Consider the following 11,253-nt stretch of genomic DNA (forward strand, 5'->3'; position numbering starts at 1 on the left):
TCGCCCCAGTGTGAACGGGGTCTAAAAAAAGTAAAAATTCTGTTTGTGATAATTGTTTGGCTACACTATATTTTTTTTATGCGAATTGTGATAATTTTATGCCAAGTCAAATTGTCCATATTTTCAATAATAGTCATATTTTATGTTCCTAAAGTAACAGAATTAATTTCAATCTTAAAAAGACAAAAAACTTGCTAATGTAGCATTTTTTTTCAATTGTTCCAAAAATCTAATTTTTCCCCCCAAAAAAATGTTTTTTTCCCGAGCTTCAAAATTTCCGGAAATTTTACATCTCTATCCTAAACACACATCTAAGGCCACTGTTGCACTTCTGAAGAAGAACAGGGTGAAAGTGATTCAGTGGACAAGTATGTCTCCTGGTCTGAACCCAAAATGAATAATCATAAAATGAAACGAAATTAGGTGAAATGAGTTGTAGCTTCCTCACATAAAAGAAAAAAAAAAAACAACTCCAAGCCCAGCGTAATAAATACATACTGTAACTCCCAATAAATTTATTCCACAAGACCTTTAGCATTCAAGAGAAGTACACATCGAGGAAAGAAGCTATTCCGCAACTCGGTAGTATGAGAGCAAATACTTCTATACTGCCTCCCAGACAGTAGTAGAGCTGCACGACTAATCCTTAAAAAAAATTGCGATCTCGATTCACCCCCCCCCCCCCTCACGATTTAAAACGGCATGTTTTCAATTCTCACTGAGCCGTTCTCTGCTCACTCACAGCTGTCAAAAAAAAAAAAAAAGAACCTTGGCAAATGTTTATCAACAATGTTAAAGCGGAGTTCCACCCTAAAAACTATCTTTACACTGTCCGCTAGCTTAGATGAACCTGAAAAAGAATTGTATAATTAAAACTTTTTTTTTTGTTTCACAAACCTTGTTTTTAATGAAAATATACTAACCTTCCTTCCTCTTCCTCCCTCTGCGGACACAGCGCACGGCATCACTTCCTCCTTGCATTAACTCCTGGGAGATGAGCGTCATCAATCCCAGGAGACAATTCGCCTGCACCGGAGTCACTCGTCACTTCCGGGGCAGGCACGTTATTCCCTCCTGAACAGCTTCTGGACAGGTGTGAAAGGGGCCAAAATAAAATGCTTTACAATGTATATTTTCCTTCTTTTAGAATAAAGGAATGAACTTCTGGCTGTAAGGGAGAGCAGTTTAACCTTTTAAAGACCCAGTCTTTTTTTGACAATTGCTGCTTACAAGTTAAAATCAGTATTTTTTGCTAGAAAATAATTTAGAACCCCCAAACATTATATATATGTAGCACCCTACAGGTAGGTGCTAGGTAAATGTATAGTGGGCCTTGTCTGCTTAACAGCTGGGCTGTGATTTATTTAGTAGGGTGTCAGGGCTTCCAGATGTGCCTGCTGAGGGGAGAAGTATCCCCACTGGCTCCTGTGAGAGGCTTCTCATAGGGCAGTGTGTGAAGCCCAATCAGGGGACACATCCAGGCTTGTGACTACTCCATAAGGCAGATTATGCTGCAAAGGATTCTGGGAGTGGGTATAACTTTGGGGGAAGTGCGTGACAGGATGTCTTTGGCGGGAGCAGAGTCCCAGGACGGAGAGTACGGCTGTCTCTCCTCCTGTCGGAGGAAGAAGATGTCTCGGGGCGTCGCCTGAGAATCCAGAGAGTGTTGAGCTGAGCTGAGGGGATCCGGTGTGCCGAGAGCCTGCGGAGCGAGAGAGAGGGGTCAAGTCCCAGGAAAGCCTACACAGGTCATGAGTACTGCAGATTGCCCCTGGGGGGTCTGCCAGAGTCAGAGGGGACCACTCCGGAAGAGGTTCTGGGATCCAGTGCCAGCAAGCTGAAAGGGGGTACCTAGGTTGAGGACCCTGAAGTTACAGAGGGGGGTACATAGTCAGTGAACCCCGAAGAGTTTAAGATTAAAGGGGGCACCTGCATATGGGCCCTGAATTGGACAGAGTGTGAGTTGCAGCTTTACAGAAATCGACAGTGTACTACCTCAAGCCAGTGCAAGGCGGGAGGGGAGTATTCAGTGACTTTGCAGTGCGGCAGTGTCAGTAATTCTACAATTCACAGTCTTGGGTCTTCTGGACTTATTGTCGAGGATCCACCACTTCTATCAAGCTACAGTGTGTTCTCAGTGTTAGTGAGCGTTGGCTGGCGTCAAGGAATCGCCAACAGGCATTTTTCTAGGATTAAGTCCCAAGTGTAATTAGTTAAGCCTAAAGGAGTATTCCACTCATTACCTTCTCCCATCCCCTTTTCTACAATAAAAACCACAAAACCAAGATGCCGGAGTCGTCCATGTCTCAGTTCTCACACACAGGGTCGCAGCTCACATGGGCTGGAGAGGTAACCGGTAACAATGGCAGACCCACATCAGGCCACAGGCCTGGAAAACCTGCTACATTTGGGGGCTCGTCCGGGATTTTGCCATTGGTTACTGGGCCAGTTGCCCTTGGCAACGGCAAAAAGAAAAGTCCAAAAAATCCCTTTTTGTGTCCGGAACTGTTATTCAAATGCCAGGCCGGGTGTGAGACTGCAACCATGGGAGGCAGGGAGAGTGGGATGAAGTTGGAAGCCCACATGGAAGGATGTTTGTGGCAACGAAAATGTTCTAAGGAAGATTGTGATGTGACAAAGACTTTTCACATGGACTATGAAATGTATTCTGCCATCAGAAAATGGAGAGCAGGGGGCAAGTGTGTCCGAGTGTATGAATGCTGCAACTGCTTAACAGTGAGAAGTCCCAGGGTGGGCAGTGAAGATGGCGTCGGGGGTCCCAGGGAGGACAGAGAAGAGGACGCTGGAGGTCCTAGTGTGGACGGTGCAAATGGCAGCCAGGGGCAAGGGAAGAGAGGTGTCGGGGGTCGGGTGGTGCTGCACGCTATGTGAAAAGTTGTTGACCGTGCATTTGACAGCGGGACATTTCTTTATAGTTGCTGCATGCATACTGTGGGGATCGTAGTCGGCCATGCCGAGAAGGGCAGTGGGGCTAGTCCCGGAGCCAGTATGGAAGATGAGAATTGCACGTGTGTGGCAAGGAAGAGGAGTATCGGCCGTGCGACCGGCAGCAGGATGCTACTCTTGCCGAGCAAGGAGGGACAGCAGACTTCAGTCAGGAAAAGCGCAGTGGAGGCCCTAGTGCAATTCAGATGGGCGGATGTATGTCTAGCAAGTGATACAATCCGCTTTGCAGTTACTTCCCGAGTGTTTGCAGCAAAGCAGCATGGCAGGGGAAGAGTTACAGTACCACTACAGTACCGCACAGGAAAGTGCGCCAAGTGCATGTCTGCCCAGTGGGAAGAGTAACCGCCCAATATGGCGAAAGGGTGGAGACAGCGGGAACATCCGGCCAATCAGGAGTGATCCAGGGAACTCTATTAATATCCTCTTCTTTGGGCGCGGCCGTGCGGGAGACACGTGTAGGAGAAGGAAGTATGTCGTTCATGAGAAGAGTGTTCCTGCTATTGCTGCCACCCTGGGCGAAAACCCTGCGGAGTAGAGCCAGGAGCAGATCCAGCAGCCCGATCCCCCCCTAGTCTGGGATACCGGCATCCGGATGGTGCCGGACGGCGGACTCACGTTGTGCACTGGAGGAGGTCGAGAGTTCATTGGAGTGGTATGTCCCCAATGTGCCACCATTACTCTGAAAGTGCAGGCGTGGGTTCAATGTGGGCAATGTGGTGATCTACTGCTTTGGGCTGAGAAGGGTGAGGGCCGTCCCAGGAAGCTGACTTATGTGGGAGACAGGCCTCACCCAGGAGGTGACGGGGAACGAGTCAAAGTTCCTCCGCGGACCAGGAAGGGGCATGTTCAGGCTGATGATGCAGCTGGAGGCCCTGCCAGCAGGCGGTGGGCATACAATCTGCGGGAAGGGAGTCCAGTCGCAGAGCTCCATAGGGAGGGGATCTGTGTCCACCCAAACTACAGGAGTATGGCCAGAGAAACATGCAGCCAGGGCCATAACAGGATCCACCCCTATTAATGTCCCACAGCCTGTAAAGACAGAAGTCACCCAGGTGTCCTCTTCCAACACCAGCAGTGAGGGTGAGAGGTGCCCTATTAGAGTTGATTCCCCATCCTTTAACATGAAGCACGGGTCCTTTGAACAAGGCATGGATGATTGGGGATCAATCGACGAGACCGAGTGGGAATGGGGGTCAGAAACTGGCAGCAGCTCCCCAGGTCCCGATGTGACTGTACCTTTAGACCAGGAGGCTAAGGAAGCCATTGAGAGAGGGGAACTGACCCAGAAATTGGGGTTCTGCGATGCCTACGTTACAAGAGTCCCAGACCTCACCCCACCCGGGAACATTGCTAGGGCCAGGGACCAGAACGCAGCATATGAGGAGACGGAGCCGCGCTTATCTAAAGTGCACTAAGTGTGGTGTTTCAATATAGTGAACCATTAAAAGGTAATAGTGCATATAAATATTAAAATTATTAGAATAAATCACTGATGTCACTTAAAATATATAAATATAAAGTGCATTGACAATGGTGAATATAAAGTGCAACAATGTTAAGTGAAATAAATCACATATAAAGTCCCACGCACAGTGAAATAAATATAAAATGCAGCAGCAGTAAGTGAAAAAAAAAAATCACATATAGAGTCCCATGCACCAACAAACTTCAGTGCAGTCTCCAGAAGATTCTTCCACACCCAAACAGATCTTCAATCCCTTCACCACATGGACACCCAATGTGTGAAAAGGCTTACCAGAAATCACCGACCTAATCAGGGACCTAGGAGTGCAATCACACTGCCATGATATTTCTGGGACCGGATGAGACGCATAAAGATGTGGAAGCGCCACCCGATATCCCCAGTATTTGCTTGATCCAATGCCTGTTTTTTTCCTGCTAAATGTAAGTGTATCTACCTTATTTAAATAAATATTGCTTATACGTACTTCACTATATTGGCCATTCCTTTATTTTATACTGCTGAGGAACGTGGGGCTGGCTAAGGATTCTGAAGTTGAATAGTATATTGGCGATTGCAAGGTGGATCCTCCAGGAGGGCTCTAATCTACTCTGGAATATTGGCTTTTGATGAATATCATTCTGCTCACACTGACCCCCTATAATTATGGGGTCGGTGATTTCTGGTAAGCCTTTTCAAACATTGGGTGTCCATGTGGTGAAGGGATTGAAGATCTGTTTGTGTGTGGAAGAATCTTATGGAGACTGCACTGAAGTTTGTTGGTGCATGGGACTCTATATGTGATTTTTTCACTTACTGCTGCTGCACTTTATATTTATTTCACTGTGCATGGGACTTTATATGTGATTTATTTCACTTAACATTGTTTCACTTTATATTCACCATTGTCAATGCACTTTATATTTATATATTTTAAGTTACATCAGTGATTTATTCTAATAATTTTAATATTTATATGCACTATTACCTTTTAATGGTTCACTATATTGGAACACCACACTTAGTGCACTTTACACTTAGGCTCTGTACACCTCTATAGGTGTATTTAAACCACTTTCACGTTATATACGATTCAGCTGCAGCTCCTTTATATGGTTCACGCCTATATGTTGCACTTTATGATTTATTAATTCTGCATAGAATTTATATGGTACACAATTCTTTTATTTTTAGTCACTTTATTTAAGTTTGCCATTTGCGCAGGTACTGCTGGCGATTAACGCCAACATACATATATATATATATATATATATATACATATATATATATATATATATATATATATATATATATATATATATATATATATATATATATATATGAGGAGACGATTCAAAGAATATGCACCCCTTTTCTCCACCAGGGAGAGGTAACCAGAGGACCCTTCCCCGGTTATCCAGGATGCTGCGGTGGATGCAGAAAAAGGTTGCATTGGAATATGGGTATGACTACCCTTATGCACCAAGGGAAGTAATGTTGCTATTGGAAAAATACAGGGACTTTTGGTGCGATGAACTTATCTGGCACTACCTATTTGTTCCTAAGCCTTACAGGGACTTCCCAGAGGAGGGGCTAAAAGACAAATTCAACAAAGAATAAAATTGCGATCGTTGCAATCTTTTATGTCACACTGTATTTGCGCAGAAGTCATCAAACGCAGTTTTTGGGGGAAAAAAAATATACTTTAATGAATTAAAAAAAAACAAAAAACAGTAAAGTTAGCCCAATTTTTTTGTAGTATGTAAAAGATGATGTTAGGCCGAGAATTCGCGAGAGAACCGTTACATTTTTTTCTAAGCAAAAAAATTGTGATTCACATTTTAGCCACAATCGTGCAGCTCTAGACAGTAGCAATGTATACAGAGCATTACTAGGATGTGAAGTGCCTTCCAATATATTAAATCACTGTCCAAAAACACCTCCCCTCCCCCATTTCATCAATACATGGTAGACTAATTCCTGCAATAATCTTCTGTGCAGTTTTTATTAACCTTTGCAGGGCATATCTGTCATGGATTGTGCATGATCCCTGCCAAAAAGAAACACGATACATTAGCACACTTTCAATAGCAGCTTTATAGAAGCTAAAAAGGACCCGCTCTGAAAAGCATGCCCTCTATAGCTTGCTCAAAATGTACAGTCTCTGATGAGCCTTGCCCACCAGATGGGATATATGCCCCATCCATGACAAGTCCCCCTTATTATTATTATTCCCAGGAAGAGGAACTCCTCTACCCTCTCAAACTCCATCCTGTTAATCACCACTGGCTCATAGCTAACCTTCCATACTTTCCTAATGTAGCACTGCCCCCATGGGAGCTACTGAGAATGGATTCCCATGGGTTACCCATAGCAACAGGCAAATAAACGTATCGCTTTAAGTCCTCGGCTCAGTCAATGAACAGTCGAGAGGATTTGGTTGTTTTTGTATTTACTGGGAACTGGGATGGGAGAAGGGATGAGTGGGATACTCCAAATAGCAACTATGCACAAACTTGAGGACAACTATCTGAGATGTGTGCGGCAAGGCTGCTGCTTCACTTTGCCGCTGAGGTGAAGATTTCAAAGATTTCAGGGTCTAACTTGGCACCCCCTTTTCTTACTCACTGTGTTTGCTGGCTCTTGTCCACTGACTTTCCCTGGAGTGGTCCCCTTCCTGGGCAGACTCTTGGCAAGCTCCCTGGTACTCACAAACACTGTTTTTCGCAGGAATCTCTGCCACTGCTCCACTGTCAGTTTCCACCGGACCACACAGCTCAGCCCCACACTTCTGGTCCACAAGGCTGACTGCCTGTGACCACTTTCCAACCTGACAGGAGGAGAGACAGCCATCACCCTCCTCCCGGGACCTGGCTTCACGCCCAAAGACCTCCTGTCACATGTGCCCTTGGCTTTTATGAACAGCCCCAAGATGCACTGCAGTTGTGCCCTCCCACTGGGACTGTCACAAAAGCCTGTGTGTCACTGGCTGGGTTTCCTCCACTGTCCAACAGGCTCCCCTATTGGATACAGTGGGGACACTCCCTCAGACCAAGTGAATCACACATGGACACATGTAACAGGCAAAACTCAAAATCCTGCTCCCTGATAAGCAGAAGAGCAATTACATGCCTTTACCTAGCACCTAACTAGGAGGGCGCTACACTAAAATCAATAATGATCTCCTTTGTCTTTGCTACATTTAACTAATTTGAGTAAAACTGAAGAATTTGTAATCCAAGTTAGATTATTAAACTTACTTTCATGTAATGAGCTAAACAAATGTTCTAGAACACTCAATTTTGAAAAGTTTTCTTGTGTTCATTGAGATATTGATTAAAATCTAACTTTTCAAAAGGGGTGTACTCATTTTTGCTGAGCACTGTATGAATTTTGTTTTTGGAGAGAATACTATTTCAATTATGATTTTTGGAAAATGGAGTAAGAACACTCAGAAGTCAGAACCACTATACTGTAATGAGCACGGGCGGTTTTCCTTTTTATAGTCATTACATGGTTTTAGCAAGCTACAGTTTACCTCTTTTTATATACTTAAATACAAAGATAAGCAATTTATTATATTAAACACATTCACATCCATAAAGGAACACATATGTTCCAGACAATTAACAATGATGCCTAAACTAGAAACGTCTGATCTGCCTAAAATATAAGTACAATTAAGAGCAAATTGTGTTTTGTTTTTATCTAAATTGGGTTAGAACCACTGTCAGGATTTGTATTGCTGTGTGTATCTATGTGCATTTGGACATTTCCCTTCTCTAATTGTCCTGATTTTCAAAATAACCAGGAGTGAAAGTGAGGGTGAGGGTAAATTCGGAATTTTGAGTTCTCACCAGAACAGGTATAGAGGGGAAATCTTCCAATTGGTACACATGTTCACATGACAACTGTCTAAGAGGAGGTTACCCTCACATTGGAAAGATATCCTCTGACTTCCTTGTAAGTCTACAGGAAAGGAAGTAAAGTGAAATTTCCCTAAAGAGACAGATGGCAAGGTGACTGACAGCAGATTTAGCCTAGGTTCAAATTATTGCGTGTTGGAAGCATGCACACAATCGTACACATTCCCGACACGCAAAGAGAAACACGTTACTCTTTAGCAGATGCACAAAGGTGCCAATATTAGTGGCACCCCCATGCATTGGAAAAACGTACATTTTCATGTGCATGAAACTGCATAGTGCTGCAACACCATGTGGTTTCATATGGCGCAAATTTATACAAAGGGTAGGAAATTTCTTTCCCCGTTTATCTGTGGGTAGGACAGCCAATTAAAATAAAAGGGCTGCCCTACACAGCCACACAGGTACGAACCAAGCCTTAATCCTCCTCGACTCTATCCAAAATGAAAAAAAAAAAAAAAAGTTTTGGTTTTAGATATACTTTAACTGTGGGGGTAACGAGCAGTGCAACATGCCTTCTGAATGGACCAATTATGAGGGTGTTTGTTCCACATGTATGGACAGTGGATGGAGCCATCTGTGAACAGATTCCCTGCTAAATCATTGTTGAGTTGTACAGATGTTAGTTTTGTGACATCTGTGTCCATTAAAGCGGAGTTCTAGCCTCAAAAACGACTTTGGCCCATCCGCTTGCTCTGTGTCACCTGTAAAAGAAATAGATAGTCCTGATTTTTTTTTTTTGTTTACTTACCTTGTTATTGAAGAAAATGTACTTACCTTTCTTCCACTTCCTCCCTCTGCGGCCCGCGCCGTCACTTCCTGCTTGCATTGATTCCTGGGAGCTGAACATCATCGCTCCCAGGAATCAATGCGCCTGCACCGGCCCCGCTCGTCAGTTCCGTTGCAGGCGCGTCATTCCCTGCTAAACAGCTTCTGGGCATGCCCAGAAGCTGTGCAGGGATGACGCACCTGCCCCGGAAGTGACGAGCAGGGCCGGTGCAGTGCACTGTGGGACCGAAGAGGACACGCTGGCTTCAGCTGCCCACACCTGAGATGGCAGCGCTGGAGAAGAAATTTTCAAGGTAGGTATTTCTTCTAAAAGGTAAGTGCGACCTGGGACAGTACAGAGGCTATCCATTGTGGAATGCACTAGCCCTGACTGTCCTGGGGGTATTTTTAGTGAAACATAGTTTCCGAGGCCGGAACTCCTCTTTAAGTTTTGCCCTCTTGGAGCTTGACGGACCCATGTTAGGTCTGTGGACAGGCAGATGTAAACGGATGCCTTTTCCAATTTTTCAGACATTGACAGATTCGGAGGTAATTGGATGTAAATGGACGTATGGCCATTTATATATGCCAGTTCATAGACTAATATGGAGCGTCTGTTCAGATCTGCCTGAAAACTGACAGTGAGATCTGATTAGACCACTGATGCAAACTACGCATTCAGATACAGTCTAAATCAAATAGCACAGATTCAGCCTAAAACCCATGAATCCTGGATGTTAAGAGGCACATTAGCCCTTACCAACAGGAATGAGCTCAGGTGTGTTCGGACACAAGTTCAAACCCGCATGAACTATAATGCCTGGAAGCTGTCACTGTGAACAGCCAATCATAAAAGGGGTCTAGGTACTCCACGCCCATTTACACAATCCCTTCTATATGTGCAGCTAGGAATGCATTGGCCGGTTATGATTAGCTGTCCGCAGTGACAGCTTCCTGGCAGGATAGCTTCTGCGGGTTTGGAGCACATCTAAGCTCATCCCTACTTACCAACAACGCATGAGTTAAGCTATGGCTTGAGCAGAGTCAAGTTTTGGAATCAAGGTGAAAGTGTAAGCAGCTAGGTTGGAGCAGAAGGGGGCAAAAAAAACAGCCTGGTTAAAATACTACAAAGCTTACTGCTGCCTTGTTCGGACATCCAGCTCTCATGGTGTGGAACAATAAATATGTAGGGGTGACACAGATTTTGGTTTTGGCTTCTACATACCTTGATGCCAGTTAACTCCTTCCATACTGACAGGAATAACGGGGACAATGAGGATACAATCAGTACGCTGGTAAACCTCCTCTTGATGACAGCAGGGTGATCTCTGCATGAAGAAAAGAAACATGTATAAATGGGCAGTTCATCAGTCATAGCTCAGCCTAGAATCCAAGGAAAGTTTTCTCTCAGTATCACTTCCCTGACAAGTATCTAGTTTGCCGTAGACTAATCTCTGCCCCCTCTATGGTCTGCATATTGTTACCCCAGTGGGCCTCAAACAGCATACCTAGGAAGGTCACTCTTCCATACGTACAAGCTGCCTACATAAGAACATGCCAGTGTGAGACAGCAGAATACAGACACCCTGCACAACCCAGAACCAACATCCCCTTCATGACCCTCAGACATGGCTGCCACAGCTTCTGTGATAGATGAAAGCAAGCATCCTCGGCATCCCTTTAGATGGGGGGATGTTTCATGCTCTTCCCTGCCGGCCACTAGGGGGCAGATACTTTTAAAGTGACTCTGTTTTGAGAACATTTGGGGGCTGCAACTGCTGCCCTCTGCTTTAACCACTTCTGGACTGGAAGGTTTTGCCCCCTGACCAGGCCATATTTTGAAATTCGGTACTGCGTTACTTTAATGGACAATTGCTCGGTCATGCAACGCTGTACCTAAAAATAATTATGTCCTTTTTTTCCCCACAAATAGAGCTTTCTTTTGGTGGTATTTGATTACCTGTGCGATTTTTTTTTTTTTTTTGCGCTGTAAACAAAAAAAGAGCGACAATTCTAAAAGAAAAAAAAAAAGTATTCTGCTATATAACATTCCCAAAAAAATTAAAAAATCAAAATTTTTTAACATTTTAGGCCAATTTGTTTTCTGCTACATATTTGTGGTAAAAAAAA

At 44.3% G+C, this 11,253-nt stretch overlaps 1 protein-coding gene across 1 annotated transcript in view; it reads right to left on the bottom strand.

Annotated features, from left to right (window-relative positions):
- Positions 1–10,780, bottom strand: part of RCE1 (Ras converting CAAX endopeptidase 1) — a 194,475-nt gene extending 183,695 nt beyond the window's left edge. Inside the window, exons 1-2 of the mRNA XM_082270347.1 lie at positions 10,632–10,780; positions 10,349–10,451 (exon numbers count right to left, since the gene is read on the bottom strand). Coding sequence (XP_082126473.1) covers positions 10,349–10,451; positions 10,632–10,753 — 225 coding nt within the window. The 5' untranslated portion in view covers positions 10,754–10,780. The remainder of the gene's footprint in view (positions 1–10,348; positions 10,452–10,631) is intronic.
- Between the last annotated feature and the right edge of the window lie 473 nt (positions 10,781–11,253).

This window comes from Pelophylax lessonae (assembly GCF_965119305.1).
Source record: "Pelophylax lessonae genome assembly, chromosome: 10".
In the NCBI taxonomy this organism is placed as follows: domain Eukaryota; kingdom Metazoa; phylum Chordata; class Amphibia; order Anura; family Ranidae; genus Pelophylax; species Pelophylax lessonae.